General features: G+C 40.0%; 1 protein-coding gene across 1 annotated transcript in view; it reads right to left on the bottom strand.

The window, feature by feature from the left end:
• Positions 1-188: 188 nt before the first annotated feature.
• LOC131537587 (interferon-induced protein 44-like) overlaps positions 189-19915 on the bottom strand; it is a 26644-nt gene continuing 6917 nt past the window's right edge. The window contains exons 2-6 of the mRNA XM_058771158.1: positions 3511-3715; positions 3211-3357; positions 2945-3116; positions 2504-2604; positions 189-878 (exon numbers count right to left, since the gene is read on the bottom strand). Of these exons, the coding sequence (XP_058627141.1) occupies positions 705-878; positions 2504-2604; positions 2945-3116; positions 3211-3357; positions 3511-3715 (799 nt within the window). The 3' untranslated portion in view covers positions 189-704. The remainder of the gene's footprint in view (positions 879-2503; positions 2605-2944; positions 3117-3210; positions 3358-3510; positions 3716-19915) is intronic.

Raw genomic sequence — 19915 nt, 5'->3', positions numbered from 1 at the left:
TGCAGTGGCAATGTTATTTGTTCAAACAAACATTCTTTAAGAAGCAGTGAAGAAATTTTGTTTAAAAATAATTTGGGATTACAATTCTGCCAGAAATGCTATGTCAGTTTTGCATAACTAACATTCAAGAAGCCATCGTGTGTCATGTGCCAAGAAAAAAACCAGACCCCATAGGTTTTGTTCTGGTTGTAGTAGCACTTTAATGGTATTTATAATAATAACAATAATAATAGAAAAAATTAATACATGAATTAATACAGTGAATGCAAATACATTTTCAGCTTGGAGCCTGCATTTTAAACAGAACTTTTTCCTTTTCATTACCTCAGACATCCGTATTTGCAATTGACCCATATGCCGCTGTTCTAGCCACTGTATTTATATTACTGTACCAGTCTGCACCATATACACTTGGGAAATCACAGCAGACACTGGAATTGAGGTTCATTCAAATACTCATTTTGCAACAATGAAGTTTACCTGCTGAAATAAGATGCACATGCTGGTGAAATCCTAAGACTAAGATACTCACCTGAATTCTGAATCCTGAATTTAAGTTTACTTTTATGCAATTAGCAGGTGCTTTTATCCAAAGCATCTTACATTAGAGGAACATAAACAATTTGTCGCACAGCCAACAATATTCAAGGCCAGATTTATTAGAAAGCTAGACTGGGAAATGCAGTAACTACTGTATATGTGGTTTATGTCTCGCTATCAATATCCTCCAATCTATCATCAGCAAGCTGAACAATCTGTTCAAGTGCCTTCAGTATCAGAACATCAACGTCATCATTTGTGTCGATCTCATTATGGTAGTTCTTCACTGGGAAGATGTTTGTCAATGGCACCCCCACTTTAGCACTGCACAACTCCATCTGGACAGGAACAGAATGTGAGAAAATTTGAAAATCAGAAAATTAGACATGGCTATTAGACAAAATCAGATCAACATGGGCTATATGCAGTGATCGAATTTGGAAAATTCGGGTCCTGTGATTACAAATGATTACACATTTTTATTAGCAAATTATTATTAATAAAAAATAAGCTTTATTAAATTAACTATGGTTTATGAGCCGTTTTCCTTGTGGGGCTTGAAATGGCCCCACAATGTCAAAAGTTTTATTTATGATTTATTATGATTATTTTTTTTAGTAGGTGGGGGCAATTCTGTTTCACTGAATCCTTTGGTCAGACAATTCTTTCAAAATGACTTTTGAAACAGCATTTTCAACATAATAATCCAACAATATTTCCTTTCTTTTAAGAAGCGAGAGGACAACAAAAATCATCCTTAATGTTTGAAGACTCCATTTAGTAGGCTGCTGTTTTGCAAATTTTTTCACAACGGATTAATTAATACGCATCGGACTCAGTGTGCAATGTTTCTGTGTGTGACGAATTTTTAGGATTAGAATAATTAGGATTATGTCTTTAAACTCTAAAGCCGGTTTCACACCGCACGTGTATTTTTTTCGGCGCCCATGTTAACAGATTAGAGCATTCACACCGTACGCAGAGGCAGCGCGTAGCAGAGCAGGAGCGGCAGTGCCACCATCGTTTCTGTGCCGAGTCTATTTTTGCTGTGCCGCTTACGCTGAATTAAAGCCACAGTATATTGTTCTTGATCAAAATTGACCTGATTAACTTAAAAAATAATACATTTCACCATAAAATCATGCAAATGAGGTGTTACGTGTTTCACAATCACAATATGAAAAAATTAAAATGCACAAAAACACTTCACATCCGAAGGTCTGTTAAATTAATAAAACTAGAGGCATTTATTAAGTTTAAGATGACTTTTTATCATGTAAACTACCAATATACAGCATGTTATTTACATATGTGTGTGGGACAGAGGGGAGGGGGACACAGTTGCATCGCAGCAGAGTATGCTGGCCATATCATACATCAAAGCACATGAAAAAATACTGAATTAAATACTATAGTGTTTTTGAACAATACTAGTAAAGTTTGAACAATAGTAAAGTACTTGAATTAATTTGTTGTGGTAATTCTATAGTTGCTATGGTAATATAATAACTATAGTAATATAAACAAATGACTTCCCAATAATGTATTAAGTTTTCTACAACTATAGGGTATATTATACTACAATACACTACAGTTTACTGCAGTGAAAGCTAAGGTATACTACACTATTTATTACAGTTATCAGTTTACTATACTTACTACAGTATGCTGTAGCATTCATTAACAACGTGTTGTAAATACTATAATATATACAGTATAATACACTTTACTGTAGTATGGTTCAAAAACACTATAGTATTTACTATAAATTACTATAGTATTTTTTCATGTGGGATGGCACACAGTGTTCAAAGGAGAATGCTGGGAAATACGACAGAAATTACGATACTCGTCTGTATTGCAGTACACAAGCCGTATTTAGTTTATAAATTATTGTACATAGAGAATATTTGTAGAAGTCACAGCAAGTGTCACATATATGTCTTTGGATGATATCACATACCTGCTCCTTGATCTTCTTGCTAGAGTACAACTTCTTCAGATTTTCTTGGATCAAAGGACATGCCTCATCCACTTTGGTCATGACAACCACTTGAGGAATCCCTACAGGAAATGTAGAGGCAATGTAAAATGTAAATATTTTTCTCAACAAAATTGAGCGAATTTGTTGCAGAATTTCTTGAAAGGTATATATTCCTAGGCTACATAATTGATCCCCATACACTGTCTGGGCCGTGTACATAATCAAGCTGCTAAGTTGAGAGTTGCAACATGCCCTTTATTGCAAAATTACAATTTGAATTCGATGTTGTTCACTTACACAATTTCAAAACATGTCACACAAACCCAGCCCACTATCATTATACCGACTCCGCTCTCCAACGTAATGTAGTGTATGTGAGCTCATGAATGAAAATCATAAACATTCAGAGGTCAGTTTTACCCTCATCACTGATTCTCCGGCGGATAATCTTCAGCTTGTCGATAAGTTTATCGTCTGTGAACTGGACTGTATTTGCGTCTATGACGTAAACCAGGCAGAAAGATTGCTCAGAGAGGCTGGGGTCACTGATGTAATGTTGATCCTCACGAGTGAGTGGCTGATCCTTGTTGAACTAAGATTGGAAATTCAGCAAAATATATTAAACATCAGACATATTGCACACATACAAATCTGTTATTTGCTCAGTTAATGTTGTGGTTTATTACTTTATATCCATCCTTCACGTGGCCAAACACAATACTGATGATGTCTTCTACTTGTGACCCTTTCAAAACTTCAGCTTCCAGGCCCATGATGTCTTTGAGGATGAAGGGCAACTTTTTTTTCCCACTTCTAACAGTGAATCCTTTGAGCTACAAATCAAGACCAAATATATTTGTGAACAGTCTAGAAGAAATCCTCATATGATGATCCCAAATGCTTACAACCCTCAAGTGTGGGTCAATTGGACATTTCTGGGTCTTTTAGAAAAAGACTATATGCAACTATAGGCAGCAAATACCTACGTCTTGAGTGAAACTGTGATCGAAACCAGCAGCTGAATTAACTATTGCTCTAGAGGAGATCCGTCCTTGAAAGACGCTATCGACAGAGTTAATAAAGCTGGACTTTCCTGCTCCAATTTGTCCAGCTACCAGGATCTTGATGTCCTTTACATCTGGATGACTCGGAGAGAAGTTTTCCAGCTTTTCTTTCAGGTCTTTTTTCTTTCTGTTAAAACAAAACACAGATGCTTTGTTGTATGTGGCAAAATTCAGTCATATTGGCTGTGTCTGGAATAGAATATCACCATACTACGCTTACTTTAATTAAATGATATAACACAAATTTCCCTTAAGAAGTAACTGTTATGAAGTGAACAGAGGATGAAGCATACGGATCCATCTGCTGGCTTTTATTTAGATAAGACATGGTCAAATACACAGGCATGGGTCAAAAACACGACAAACAGGAATAACACAGGCTAGGCGAAAGAGTATTCCAAAGGCGGGCATGTGTCGATCATCGGCGAACTAAATCCAGAAGGGCTAGGCAAAGCAGTACTCTGAGAAACACAGGCAATAGTCCATAAGATTACATAAAGTATCCAGGCAGGGCGAGACAACAGGTAAATCCAAACACGGGCAAAGATCGAGACACAGGAGAGCATGGCTTATAAAGAGTGTCTGATGGCTTACACCTGTGTGTGATCAATGCAATGGAAGATGGGAAATGTAGTCCGAGCTGTAGTGTGACGATATGTAAAGCGTCCTTGTGATGATGAATGACCTCTGGTGGTGACAGAAAGGAAGTTCATAGGCAGGATCCGTGACAGTAACAATAAAATTCCGCACTGCTTTTAGGTCATTAGACCTTATTTTTATCTTAGGCCCCGTTTACACTAGTGCATTTTCGTTTTAAAACGCATAACTTTTGCTACGGTTATGCCTATCATTTACACTACTCCGGCGTTTTCAAGGTCAACAACGGAGACTTTTAAAAACGCTGCAGACCCCATTTTAGACCCCGCTCTGCGTATCCTTGATGACCATGTAAACAATAACATCATGCTCCTTACTGTACCCATAGATATGTATGGGTAGATTCCCCATTCGACTGCTCCAAGCACACAGACGCGTCTGCCATCTAAATAATAGGGAATCAACCTATACATATCTATGATTGTACCTGCATGAATGGTCATGTGACATGCGTTTTCGGTTGTGTAGTGTAAACGGAGATCGTTTCTGAAACGCAGCGGAAACGCCAGTATAAACATTGATTGTTTTCATTTTAAAACGCTGTTTTAAAACGAAAACGCACTAGTATAAACGGGGCCTTATTTGTTTAAATGTTCATATTCCACAATCGTATACGCATCGTACAGGCATATGTAAATTTTGGAACTTCATTACACTTCTGTAAGTTTATAAAAGAGAAGAATTTAACATTTATTTGGGCAGATTGTTTCTGTGTAGTGTGCTTTTTTAATTTTTAGATTAACTATACATTGTTGCAGTTCAGTGTTTATTGTCTTTAAATTTAATCAGTTTAAGCGTTTCTATATTATTTTTATTCAGTTACAGCAATAGCTGGATGTCTTTGCCCATATTATGGATTTCCTGGAGTGTCATCATATGTGGAGTTTCTACGTGAGGGCGCCCTCTGGGGTCCAGTGTGAATGAAACAGACATTAAATGTGTTTATAGTGTTCAATGATGTTCAATAATGGCCAATCCATCCTATTTTGATGAAAAATAATACTTATCTCAAAATAAATTTTAATCCATTAATTTTAAGCCATGTTTTTCTAATGTGTACATTTTATTTTGCAATAAATTTTATATATATATATATATAAAGATGTGCCAAGCCATCAGAGCTTAACCTAAGCAAAAACAGTGCAGACCTGCTAATATTTAACATTAAAATTTGCGATTTTGACATTAGCCATTAAGAAGCTTCAGGTAATAATGCAGCTATCCCCCACCCCCACCCCTGGGTCCGGTCCAGATGGTACTAAAAAAAAAATGTCATAGGTTGGCAGGTCTGCACACTACGATGTTATTTTTTTCAGTAACAAGTAATCAAACAAATTACTGTTTCCCCCGTTACAACGCCATTACCGTTACTGACAATAAAATGCGGCGTTGCTATAATTTATTATAATATTAGAATTTTATTTTTCAGTTCAACTGAATTGTAGCGAATTAGCTTAAAAAGGGAATTATTTATAATTAATTATAACTGGTTATAATTAATAATAAATATTTAGATTAGATCTTAGAATTAACTGTAGCAGATTCGATATTACAATTACTTGATCTGTCCGTCCACCGAGCAGACAATATAATTATTTATCAATTCTAGGAAGATTAATTTCCTGGCCAAGGAACAATAGCCTTCCTACTTATACAGTGCTAGCAGTAGTTTAGCATGTAGCAAGAAGCAACGTTCAGTGACTTTGAATTGTGAGCGGAACACAGAGACAATCAATTGTGAATATAAGGGATTTAATAAATGAAACTATAACTAACATACAAACAAACTAAGCAAAACATATACGTATATATAGAATGAAGGAAAGTAAGGAAAGTAAGGTCATCCCCCCTTCTGTGGAATGTGTTTGAAGCTTGATAAAGACACCTAGATTCGATCTGTTTAGCATCCTTTTGATAGTGATAAAGACCATCTGCAATTTAGTACCCATATAAATGTAAATGCTGAGGCCAGGTCAGTAATTTATATGCAAATGTAAAAAAGGCTAAAAGGTTTTTTTTTTGTAAAACAAAGTGTAATCAGCCATCACTGATCCTAAACAGATGTTACAGAATCCCCCTTTTGGCTGAAGATGTTCTGAATTGAGACATCATCAGACAACAGTGGATCATGATGGTCAAATGGCAGGTGGGTGGTGAAGGCCGGATGGCAGGTGGATCCTGATGGTTAGATGGCAGGTGGATCATGAAGGTTAGATGGCAGGTGGTTTCTAATTTTCCTCAGCCTTCGGATCCTCAGCTTTGGTGTTAACCTTGGACAGTGTTCAGCATTGTCTCTGCCTGGGTCCGTCTTTTTCGATGGTTCCGTTTGAAGGTTCGAGGGAAGGCAGCTGTGCACCTGTTCATGGACCTTTGCACCCCGTTGACTCTGTTAAACAGGACAAAGGCAAGGCCGAGTGTCAGGGTGTACCCAATTGCTGTGGCGAGGCAAAGTGCAGTGTCAGCGGCGGTCCAGGATCGGGCAACGAGAAAGTTGGTCTGGACAGGCAGCCGAGACAGTGCTTGGAGGGCTGTGTCGATTGGGGTGATGTCAATCATTTGGCACCCCCCTTTCTCAATGCTCAGTTCCATTTCAGGTTCCAGGGTGAGACTGTGATCCTTGAAGAAGTCTGGAATTTCTACCTCAGATTGGTACTCGTCACTTGGAAGGTGGTACAGCGCCAGGTCTCCGAGGTGGAGGATGGCACCTTTGGGTACTTGAATCCACATGCTCTGGTTGGGCAGGCTGATACGGGTGGCAGTGTCGTGCTGGTCATAGGTCAGTGTAGCAGCACGGATAGGTGTGTTGACGAGCCACTGATTTCCCACGATCTCTGCTTGCGTTTCTGTGACTTGTGCATGAGGCTTGGCCTCAGCGGGGCAGAGAGTCTCTCTTTGCATGGGTTGTAACCCGCAGATTCCTTCAGTGTTGTCTCGGAGGAAGGGCTTGCTGGGGCAGAGATAGTGGATGTCTTTGGTCAGGGTACACATGCGCAGGTTTGGGACCAGATATAACTGTGGGTTACTGTCGTGGTAGGCCACCACATCTCAGGTGTGTATCTTGATGTGAGTGTTCCCTTGCCAAAATCCAACATTGACAATGTCTTTGAGTCTGTAAATGTTGTCAGATTCAATGACGTGTAGATTCAGAAGAAACGCCATCTCGCTGTGCTCGGGGTCGACATGTAGCAGGATGGAGCCCCACAGGGAGTAGGCGAGGTGGGCTTGGAGAGAGTCAGGTGGATGAGCAGTAGCTGAGGATAACACCGTTTGTACTAGGCTCAGGGGCACCAGGTATGGGGGGATTCTACCCATGGCTAAGCTGTCAATGGAGGAGCTCACCTCACGGAGCATGCCAGACATTAGTGTGGTGACCAGGTGAGTTTGGGCAACATCATTCTGTATAACAGAGAATAACTGTTTCACGGAGTTTATAGTTTGGTTCAGCAGGACACTGTGGGTGTTCAGAACCACCAAGGTGCCTTTTAATGATTTGCCTATAGTCTGCAGGGTTTTGCCCTGTAGTGTGAGTTATTCTCTAAGCTAGGGAATCTCAGTCTGAATCTCCCTTACATGTTGCCTCAGGGTAGATAGGCTCACGGAGTTGACGCTGGTGACTCCCAGATTGAACAGGGCTCCAACAGCAGCAGCAGCGCCGAGCAAGGCCCCCAGGAATCGTTTGTTACGCCGGTGATGTCTGGTTAGCTCTGCATGGGTGACAGTCATTTTCTGCAACTGGGTGAGCATGTGTTTGATATCAGCTTCTGCGTGAGTGAGGGTATTTTCAGTCCATCGGGCACCTGCCCAACTGTAGTGTGCAGCTGCCTGGGGATGATGGGTCCTGTAGACGTTTCGGGGGTCAAGTCAGACATACACCAGTCCTGCAGTTGGTGATGAGAAGTCCAGGTTGGTCACGCAGTACAATGCCTGATGCTGGACCTGGTGATGTGATATCAGGCTGCGGCTGTCCTCTGGTTAGCTGGAGGCATAGGATGGAGAGCCACAGCAACATCCTGGTTCAGAGAAGGAGGAGAAAGGCAGTTCAGTGAGGAAAGTTCTTGTCTGTTCAGGACAGTCTTTGTTTGAGCTCTATAGCAAGGCCTAGTTAGTACTAGCCCCCCTGTCTTTCCCTGCCAGCAGCCACATGTCTCTTGATCTGGTTACGATGGACCCATTTGAAAACTGGTTCTTTCTGTCCCCGGCCCAGCTTGATCCGGTATGCGACAGGAGAGAGTTTGTCCACAATTTCATGCGGTCCCGTCCAGTGTGGCAGAAATTTCTTTGATAGCCGATAAGAGGTTGTCTGAGGCGGCTGTGTGTAGCGGTAGTACCAGACTTTGTCACCCACATCCAGTTCTTGGTGTGACGCCTTCCGGTCGTAGTATGCTTTCTGGCCTTCCGCACTCTTTTGGAGTCGTTGTTGGGCAAAAGCAAATGTGGTTCTCAAATGCCGGTGTAGTTCCTCAAGGTATTGGTGAGTGGTGTAGGCGGTGACAAGGTTGGAGTCTCCTGGCTGGTACAGCAGGTGCAAGGGCAAAGTCATTCGACGGCCGGTAAATAATTTGAAGGGAGGCACACCTGTTGACTCATGTGGAGTAGCTCTGATGGCCATAAGCACCAGGGGAAGTTTCACATCCCAGTCCTTCTGGTTAGCAGACACGTATTTTCTTAGCATGCTGACCACAGTCCGATTCGATCGTTCAACTTGACCCGAAGGGACTGGATGGTGACTTATGTGCAATTGTGCTTGGATTCCCAGGAGTTTCCAAATCTGCTGCATGATCTCAGCTGTGAAGTGGGTGCCCCTGTCTGAGTTGACTCTCAGCGGCAGCCCGAACCTGGAGAATATGTGATTCATCAGGAGGTATGCTGTAGTTTGTGCAGTGTCATTGGGTGCGGGGAGGCACTCTACCCACTTTGTGAACTGGCATATGACTGTGAGGAAATACTTGTTGCCTCTTGTTGACCTGGGCAGGGGTCCGACCCAGTCAATTTGGAGGTCTGACCAAGGAAATGTGGCTCCTCTGCGCTGCAGCGGGGCTCTGTGGTTTGGGTTTGCTGGTTGGAATTGACAGCAAACAAGGCATCCTTTCACATACTCTGCCACATCCTGCTGCATGCCGGGCCAGTATGCCACTTGTTTTAGTGTCTCGTAAGTGGCTCTTGTGCCGTGGTGTCCCGCACATGGTGCGTCGTGGGCATACATCAGCCACACCCCCCTTTGGCACTGTGGCACCACAAGCCTTGGCGCAGTGAGGTCCTCAGGGACATACCATAGAATGTTGTCCATCACATGCAGCATGGGTTTTACATTGAGTAGTGCTTTGAGGGTTGGAGCATCAGCAAGCTGAGCAGGTGTAATAGGGTGGATGGAGGGGTCAGAGAGGTGGTGAACAATAGTCTGTATGGAGGAGTCAGAGGCTTGCATGTCAGCAATGTCATTAGTGGAGATTTGAGGAGCCAGCATAAGCGGCTGTGAGGTTGGTATTGTGGCAGGTTGAGTATGTTTGCTGCGGGTTATGGCTGCCACGTTAAGGGTGGGTGGTTGGGTTGGTGGAGACCATACCTCGCCGTGTAATGCACCTGGTTTGGCTAGGGCATCCGTTTGGTCGTTGAGGTCCTTGTCTGGTCCAGGTTGCTTTGAGTGTCCTTTCACTTTCTTCCAGTAGACAATCATATCATGCTCACTTGTGATGTCGTTACATGCCTGGAACAGGTGTTGGTGTTTAACTGGTTTGTTGTTTGCTGTCTTGAAACCATTTTGCTTCCAGCCTGGAAGATGACATGTGAAGCCAAGTCTGGCATAGTTGTGCAGATTAGCAGTTCTCTGATGTTATGAGATGATGCTATTTGCAGGCTTATGAGAATAGCTGCTATCTCGGCATATTGTGATGATTGTGGGCCCAGTTTGAAGTGTTGTGGTGGGCATGGATGATCATTTAGCCAGAGAACACCTGCACCTGCATTTAGGATGCCCTCGTTGTTGTAGGAACATCCATAGACATAGGCTGTGGGCATACCTTGGCAGACATTCTCGTCAAAGTACCTGTGACAAGTTGGTGGCAGTAGTTGGGGCCTTTCTGCTTCTATGATCTCAGTCGGTGTGTTGTCAGAGCAGTTTTGGCAAGCTGCCAGGCCGTTACCCAGCGCCGACTTGTGATTTTGAGCATATCGTGCTTCCGCGTTGTGCCCCTGGAGGGCCATTAGCCATGTGGCAATGCGTGCGTTTGTGACCACACCATCGCGGATACGCTGGCTGTTAAGAAATGTGACAGGTTGATGACAGGTCTCGATGATCACTTTCTGTGCTCCGATGTAGTTGGAGAATCTTTGGATGGCCCATACAGTACAGAGCAGGGCTTTTTCACAGTCTGAGTATTTGCACTCTGGGGGAACAAGAGTCTTGCTGGCATATGCGACCACCCTTTTGTCCTGGTCATGCCGTTGGTATAGACCAGTGCTGAGGCAGTGGCTGGAGAATCCAGCGTCCTAGAAGAACTCCTTCTGTGGATCCGGGTATGCCAGACCTGGAGCAATGCACAGATGTCGTTTCAGTTCATTCATGGCATTTTGCTGATTGTTTGTCCAGACGAAGGGGCAGTCCTTTTTCAGAAGGGCAGTGAGAGGGCGTGCAATGTCCGAATAGTTTTCAATGAACTGCCGTGAATAGTTGCATACACCTAGAAAACTTCGGAGTTCTGAGACATTGGCGGGTGGCTTGATGTTCTGAATGGCCTGGATGCGTCTGGTTTGGGGCTCAATACCCCGTGGTCCGATAAGCAGGCCCACGTAGTTGACCTTGGTTTTGCACCATTATCCTTTGTGGAGGGCAATCTTGGTGCCGGCGGCGGTCAGCTGGTGCAGGACATGGTCAATTTCTTTCAGGTGATCAGCCACCGTCATGTTTTTCATGAGAACATCATCAACGTAGATTAAATTCCCTCTTACTCTGGCATCTGGGCATGCTTTGTTGAGGAAGATGTTAAATTCGGCGGGTGAGTTGGCATAGCCGAATGGGCATCTGGTGAAAGTGTACTGCCGATTGCAAAAGGTGAAAGCCAGCTTGTGTTGGTCATCTGGATGCACTGGTATAGTCCAAAATCCTGAGGCCACATCAAGAGTGGAGAAGATTGTGGCTCCTCTGATCCTTGTATTTCTTGGTCCAGCTGAGTCATGGGCCACCGTGATAATGGCACCTGTTGGTTCAGTTTCCTATAGTCAATAGTTGGTCGCCACTTTCCGTTTGGTTTAACCCTCTGTGGTCCGAGGTCATTTTGGGGCCCTTGAGATGTTTTGACATGCCCTGATATTTGTGCTTATTTCAGCTACTTAAAAGATACTATTGACCAACGTGTAATTTTTTTTGTATTCAGCACAAACTGTGCTACAATAATATGTGACCAAGATGGATGTACATGTTTGCATTTTTTAGAAAAAAATAAAATTATGCGTGGTTAGTAAGTTTTGGGAAAAAAATTTAGCTGAAATAAGGCCATAAAACCCACACTAAATAGTTGTGAATAAGACTTTTGAGTAATCAGTCTTGTAGGCTAGAATATGTACTTCAAAATTATGTGAAAATCATTCTGCTTACTCATTCACAGAAAACAATATATTGATTTAAAATTTTCAAGACATGTTTTGTGATCGAGGGTCTATATGCGAGGGAGTGGCAATGGCCATGAATATTAAGTGAGTCTTAATATTGGCCCATCAGTGTGACTGTGACTGTGAGGCAGGTAAGAGAGAATGTGAGGAGATTGAAAAAAGGTTTTTTTTAATTATTTGTATTTTATTTACAACAAAGTATAATCAAAACATATATAATGAAGGTCAAAGACACATTATTGTGCACACTTATCTAACCACAGAAATGTGAACAGACTTTGAGTCGACCCCAGAGAGTTAAAGTCACCTCCAGTACTGTATTTTTAACAGCCTCTATTTGTCTAACATTTAGTCACTGCTAATTGTAATTGTAAAAGTAAACTGCAGTTCATAATATTAAAATCGTTCTGTAAAGACGAAGAAACCTCTTTGCAGTAAATTTTAATATTATCAAAATCGAAAACTTCCTTCATTGCGATAAAGATGGATTTGAGCGATGTTCCTCTTATCATCTTTTAAAGGCCTTAGGTGATTGTATCGCTAGATTGAAGTTATTTGTGTTGCAAATTTCATTGAACTAGATGATCGTTACTCTCTTGGGTTATCCATTACCGTACGAATAGGTGCCTAGTGCAAATCTAATCATATCGAATTGGTATGTAAATGAGAGTTTTAAAACCCTTGATCAAGAGATAATTTGTGTAGCAACAGCGAAGAAACCCTGTTGTTCATAATTGATAATTTGTGTAGCAACAGCTAAGAAACCCTGTTGTTCATAATTGATAATTTGTGTAATAACAGCGAAGAAACCCTGTTGTTTATAATTGTTATTGTGTAACAGGCAGTGAAGAAACCCTGCCACACACCGTTGTGCAGTTAATTTGCACAAACTAAAACTCGGTTCGTATCAAATTGCATTGTACTTGTGATCGTTGCAGTAAATCAGCCGCTAGAGCGAGAGCAATCACACTAGACTCGCTCAGATTTAATCACAGTACCTTTGATTAACACTAGAGGGCAGTTTAGTTAAGTGTCTAGCACTTCTCAAATTTCACCTCTACCCTCTTCTCTTCTGAACCTATACTCAGCACACATACATGGGAGTTATATCTATAGAAAGCTTGAAGTGTCTACTTTAAAATGAAGCAAGTCTTATCGAAAACAAACATTCTGTGATGAAGTAATCCCTATGAAACCAACACAATGTTCAATCTTTCCCGTCTGACTCATTATCTCTAATGTGGTCCTGCTCGCGCCGTTCATATGTAAATAGCCACGTGGTGTGCGCGTGCAAAGAGCGGAGATCCTGATCGCGGCTACTGTTTGTTTCTGGAAGAAGACGCGCTGAGTAAAGGCAGGATTTCCCTCCAAAGAAGAACACGATTTCATCCAGTAGAGGAGAGCAATCTGATGAGTAAGTAATGTTTATTTTTTGCATTAGTTAACGTGTTATTGTGACATAAACAGTTAGTTGGGTTTTTCCCAAACGACAACATGATGAATGTGACGCGTCTAAGAATGTTTAGACCATGTTTATTATTAATACTCTGTTCACAAATATATTTTAATATTGTGCTAAACAATAATAATTAGTTTCTCAGATATAAAATATTTTTTTATAGTACAAAGTACATAGTTTTATTGTACAAAGCATGCTTGAGTCTGTGGCTACATAATCATATCATAGACTACTATAAAATCATACATACTAGACTGTATGACTACAAAATCATAGTTGGGTTTTTCCCAAACTATAATTCCTGACTACAGTGTTTGAAATAGTGTAAAACATTTTGAATATGAGGGGCAATTCATTGTATTTAAATTTCTTACGGCGCGGTGATGTTTTCATGCTCTATATAAAATAATAAAAGTAATATGAGTGTACACTGTAGCATGATGAATGCTACAAGTCTAAGTATGTTTAGTACATGTTTATTATTAATAGCCTACTCTGTTCAGAAATAGATTTTAATAACGTGCTAAACAATAATAATTCGTTTCTCGAGTATAAGATTTCTTTCTCTTTTTTTTATGATAGTACAAAGCATGTGTGAGTCTATGGCTATAAAACATATATATATATATATATATATATATATATATATACAGGTGTTCCTGATATTAACATGATATTAACATGGTTGTTTGTATTTTATTGAATCAGATACCAGCACCAGATGTATCCTGATGTCTCTTCAAACTGTTTTCCTCTGAGAGCGCTGCACCAACATCAGATGTTCAACTACACTGATATTCTATGTTAAAACAAGCTCCTTTTCTACTGATTATGTTTTTTTCTTCTTGAATCCATGGAAATAAGTAGAAACACTTAAATAAAACACGTAAATATCAGGTATGATTTACTTGTTTCACTTGTTGAACAGAATCTGTTGCAGGAATGACTCAAAGTCTGTTCACATCTCTATGGTTAGATCAGTGTGCACAATAATGTGTCTTGGACCTTCATTATGTATGTTTTGATTATACTGTGTTGTAAATAAAATACAAATAATTTAAAAAACCCTTTTTTTCAATCTCCTCACATTCTCTCTTACCTGCCTCTCAGTCACAGTCACACTGATGGGCCATTAGGGGAGGGCCCTTTGTCTCTCAGGTGAGACTCACTTAATATTCATGGCCATTGCCATTGCCACTCCCTTGCATATAGACCCTCTTGCATATAGACTGATTACTTCTTATTCAGAACTATTTAGTGTGGGTTTTATAGCCTTATTTCAGCTACATTTTTCCCCCCAAAACTTACTAACCACGCATAATATTTTTTTTCTAAAAAATGCAAACATGTACATCCATCTTGGTCACATATTATTGTAGCACAGTTTGTGCTGAATACAAAAAAAATTACATGTTGGTCAATAGTATCTTTTAAGTAGCTGAAATAAGCAAATATCAGGGCATGTCAAAACATCTCAAGGGCCCCAAAATGACCTCGGACGCCAGAGGGTTAAACATCCAATCAAAAGAATGAGTCCGACTTGTCTCACTCTGAGCGCGCATAATACAAAAAAACAAATAAATTGATACTGAGTTTTCTCACAAAGAAAAAGAGAGAGAAGAGTCCGCAGAAAGTCCACAAAGTTACTTGAAGGTAAACACTGCCAGAAGGTTAAACTCAAGAGGAGAGTTTTGGAGTGTGTTTGTCCCAAGAAGAAGAGTTTTTGAGCGATGATTAGTCTGCGTTCGGAACTTTTAATAGTTCATTGCCGCACCCCTTTGGTGGGTGGAGTGGTCAATCAGAGGCATGCATTTTGAGCGGGAGAGACATCCTTTGTCTCCGTTTATGGCCCATTCACATTTTATTGCTGATCTGGGCCGCTAGTGCAGCTTTTAATTCAAAACATAGTAAGAATTGTTCGATGCATTTCACGATCACATAGTGTACATTATTGTGTGAGAAATAAAGAGAAGATCATTTTGATACCAAGAAGGTAACCTCCAGATGATATTAAAGCAGAGATACACTCATACACTTGAATATAGGCATTTAACGTCTAACTAATACAAGTAAAGGGTTTTAACTAAGTTAATATAATAGGGGAATATACATACAACACATGCATATAGCAGATACATTTATAACTGCTTACTATGGCCTAAATAGAGAAAATGTCTTTAGGTGTGTGTGATGTGTATTGGAAATTGTGGAGACAGACAACTGGTCTAGTGCCTGGCATGGGGAGTCATCCCCCCTTCTGTGGAATGTGTTTGAAGCTTGATAAAGACACCTAGAGTCAATCTGTTTAGCATCCTTTTGATAGTGATAAAGACCATCTGCAATTTAGTACCCATATAAATGTAAACGCTGTGGCCAGGTCAGTAATTTATATGGAAATGTAAAAAAGGCTAAAAGGTTTTTTTTAAAAACAAAGTGTAATCAGCCATCACTGATCCTAAACAGACGTTACAGAATGGATGCGCAGTGTAGCTGTATTTGAAGTACCGTAAACTCTAGTGTGAAGGCACATGGCTCGCCGTCGCTTTGTCTCACGCGCAAAGAAAGATACCGAGCAAGAGAGTCTTTCATACCATGCAGAACTGACGCACTACGTGTAAACGATATTCTTTGTTGTATTTTTCTGTTAAAATAAGTTCCTTTGGTATTCTCCAGCTTTTTAAGAACTGCCGGGTTCTCTTGTAGTGGGCGGAACTAATGCGCAAACGACAATCTCATTGGCTGGTGCTCACCTATTATCATCCCTGTTTTGATTTCAGCAAATCAATTTGAGCGAATGCAGACTACATGATTAATATTCATGAACCCAGCAGGTAATTAATCCTTAGTACGTTTTATATTGTTATTAGTAGTAAAATTCGTAGTAGTTTTGTTATCTTATCAATCCCCCCCCCCCCCTTTTTTTTTATAGAGACACTAAATGGCAAACACGAAATAAGCACCACCACCAGTCCTAAGTTCAGTCAACATGACAAATATGCATTCATACTTGGTTATTCTAATTACTAAAGTTCTATCATCATATAATGCTAAATTATCATAATATCATATTATAATGCTTTACTGACTAATGCTAAGTGTCAGTAGATAAATAGTGTAGATTAATGTACAATGTTTTATAATAATAATAATTTATTCTATTTAGTGTCCATTTCATTCATTTAACATATTTAATATTAGGTGCATCCAAGTTATTTGACATATTTAATGGCATGTTGGTCAATAGTATCTTTTAAGTAGCTGAAATAAGCAAATATCAGGGCATGTCAAAACATCTCAAGGGCCCCAAAATGACCTTGGACGCCAGAGGGTTAAACATCCAATCAAAAGAATGAGTCCGACTTGTCTCATTCTGAGCGCGCATAATACAAAAAAATAAATAAATTGATACTGAGTTTTCTCACAAAGAAAAAGAGAGAGAAGAGTCCGCAGAAAGTCCACAAAGTTACTTGAAGGTAAACACTGCCAGAAGGTTAAACTCAAGAGGAGAGTTTTGGAGTGTGTTTGTCCCAAGAAGAAGAGTTTTTGAGCGATGATTAGTCTGCGTTCAGAACTTTTAATAGTTCATTGCCGCACCCCTTTGGTGGGTGGAGTGGTCAATCAGAGTCATGTCAAGTGGTCAATCAGTCAACATGACAAATATGCATTCATACTTGGTTATTCTAATTACTAAAGTTCTATCATCATATAATGCTAAATTATCATAATATCATATTATAATGCTTTACTGACTAATGCTAAGTGTCAGTAGATAAATAGTGTAGATTAATGTACAATGTTTTATAATAATAATTTATTCTATTTAGTGTCCATTTCATTCATTTAACATATTTAATATTAGGTGCATCCAAGTTATTTGACATATTTAATGGCATCTGTTTGAACTCGTTATCAGTATAAAAGACACCTGTCCACAACCTCAAACAGTCCAACTCCAAACTCCACCATGGCCAAGACCAAAGAGCTGTGAAAGGACACCAGAAACAAAATTGTAGACCTGCACCAGGCTGGGAAGACTGAATCTGCAATAGGTAAGAAGCTTGGTGTGAAGAAATCAACTGTGGGAGCAATTATTAGAAAATGAAAGACATACAAGACCACTGATAATCTCCCTCGATCTGGGGCTCCACGCAAGATCTCACCCCGTGGTGTCAAAATGATCACAAGAACTGTGAGCAAAAATCCCAGAACCACACGGGGGGACCTAGTGAATGACCTGCAGAGAGCTGGGACCAAAGTAACAAAGGCTACCATCAGTAACACACTGCGCCGCCAGGGACTCAAATCCTGCAGTGCCAGACGTGTCCCCCTGCTTAAGCCAGTACATGTCCGGGCCCGTCTGAGGTTTGCTAGAGAGCATTTGGATGATCCAGAAGAGGATTGGGAGAATGTCGTATGGTCAGATGAAACCAAAATAGAACTTTTTGGTAAAAACTCAAAGAATGCTGAGTTGCATCCAAAGAACACCATACCTACTGTGAAGCATGGGGGTGGAAACATCATGCTTTGGGGCTGTTTTTCTGCAAAGGGACCAGGACGACTGATCTGTGTAAACAAAAGAATGAATGGGGCCATGTATCATGAGATTTTGAGTGAAAACCTCCTTCCGTCAGTAAGGGCATTGAAGATGAAACGTGGCTGGGTCTTTCAGCATGACAATGATCCCAAACACACCACCCGGGCAACGAAGGAGTGGCTTCGTAAGAAGCATTTCAAGGTCCTGGAGTGGCCTAGCCAGTCTCCAGATCTCAACCCCATCGAAAATCTTTGGAGGGAGTTGAAAGTCTGTGTTGCCCAGCGACAGCCCCAAAACATTACTGCTCTAGAGGAGATCTGCATGGAGGAATGGGCCAAAATACCAGCAACAGTGTGTGAAGACTTACAGAAAACATTTGACCTCTGTCATTGCCAACAAAAAGGGTATATAACAAAGTATTGAGATTAAATTTTGGGTAACACTTTATAATAACTTCACGATATGAATCATTAGGTAAGCATTAGTAAATAGTCAGTTCAGCCTTTATAATGCATTGTCCCAACATTAATAGTCATTAATAAGCAGTTTATAAATACAGCTATAAATGCCTTCTTCTTGATTTATAAGCATATCTATTTCAAAGGAGATTTAAAGGCTCAGTTATCTTCCTAACAGAAACATAAACACAACACAGAGGGATACAGAACTCAGAAATATTTATTTCAAGATGCAAACAAATTAAACTGTACACTGTTTTTTTCTATGAAATTGCAGATGTTTAGTTATCATTTTTTATCAAGTGTACAGTTGTACAGTTTCATTTTTTGCACCTTGAAAAAAAATATGTCTGTGTTCTGTATCCCTCTGTGTTGTGTTTGTTTAACTTTTCTGTTTGGGAGATAAATGAGTCTTTAAATCTGCTTTGTAAATGCTTTATAAGTATAAATAGTCCTCACTTTAGTTGAGCTCACAAAAATAGATGGCTGGCAACTACTAAATGTTTTATAACTACCTGACTTAATTATGAATTACAGAAGGAATATGTGTTAATAAAGCATTTATTAACACACTGAGCAACTATTATCATGTGTCTACATAATAAGATTTATAAATGTACATTTAAATAGTTTATTAATCATTTACTTACACTTTATAAATGATCTTATGAACCACTGACAACTCCTAAATAACTGGTTTGTAAATAACGTAATAATTTAGAAATGATAACTTGATCATTAATAAAGTAGGAAAATACAATTATTAAACATTATAGATATGCTCAAGAACAAAACATTTATAGCTGTATTTATAAACTGCTTACTAATGCCTATAAATGTTGGAACAATGCTTTATAAATGATGAATTGACTATTTACTAATGCTTAACTAATGATTCGTAGTGTGCAGTTATTATAAAGTGTTACCAAATTTTGTTATTGACCAAATACTTATTTTCCACCATAATTTTCAAATAAATTCTTTAAAAATCCTACAATGTGATTTTCTGGATTTTGTTTTCTCATTTTGTCTCTCATAGTTGAGGTATACCTATGATGAAAATTACAGGCCTCTCTCATCTTTTTAAGTGGGGGAACTTGCACAATTGGTGGCTGACTAAATACTTTTTTGGCCCACTGTATATATACATATATATATATATTAGGGGTGGCACGGTACGTGTATTTGTCCCGAACCGTCACGGTACAGGCGTCACGGTCCGGTTCATGTACTCTGACAACGTATACAGTCAGTCACAGGCGCCCATAAGGGGTCACCCGTGATAATGCAATGCTAGCTGTCACAACAGGAAAAAGCAGAAGAAGAAATCTGCTACACACCAATCCAAAACAAGAATGGCAAGTTCAGACAGCACACAAGAGCTCGAAGACCCGCCTACTTCTTTTCAATCCGTAGTGTGGGAAAGTTTCAGGTTTCCTGTGAAGTACGGCAGTAAAGGAGAGCGAGTCGTAGATAGGATGATGACAGTGTGTCGGCATTGTAAGGCAGCTGTACGGTACGTGAGTGGAAATACATCCAATATGTTAACACATATCAGACAACATCATCCAGATGTGCCAGTCACCGGAGTTAGGCAGAAAAAGACGACTGTAG

This window comes from Onychostoma macrolepis, chromosome 03 (assembly GCF_012432095.1).
Source record: "Onychostoma macrolepis isolate SWU-2019 chromosome 03, ASM1243209v1, whole genome shotgun sequence".
In the NCBI taxonomy this organism is placed as follows: domain Eukaryota; kingdom Metazoa; phylum Chordata; class Actinopteri; order Cypriniformes; family Cyprinidae; genus Onychostoma; species Onychostoma macrolepis.
Note: the sequence above shows the minus strand (reverse complement) of the source record. Positions and strands in the feature narration are given on the sequence as shown.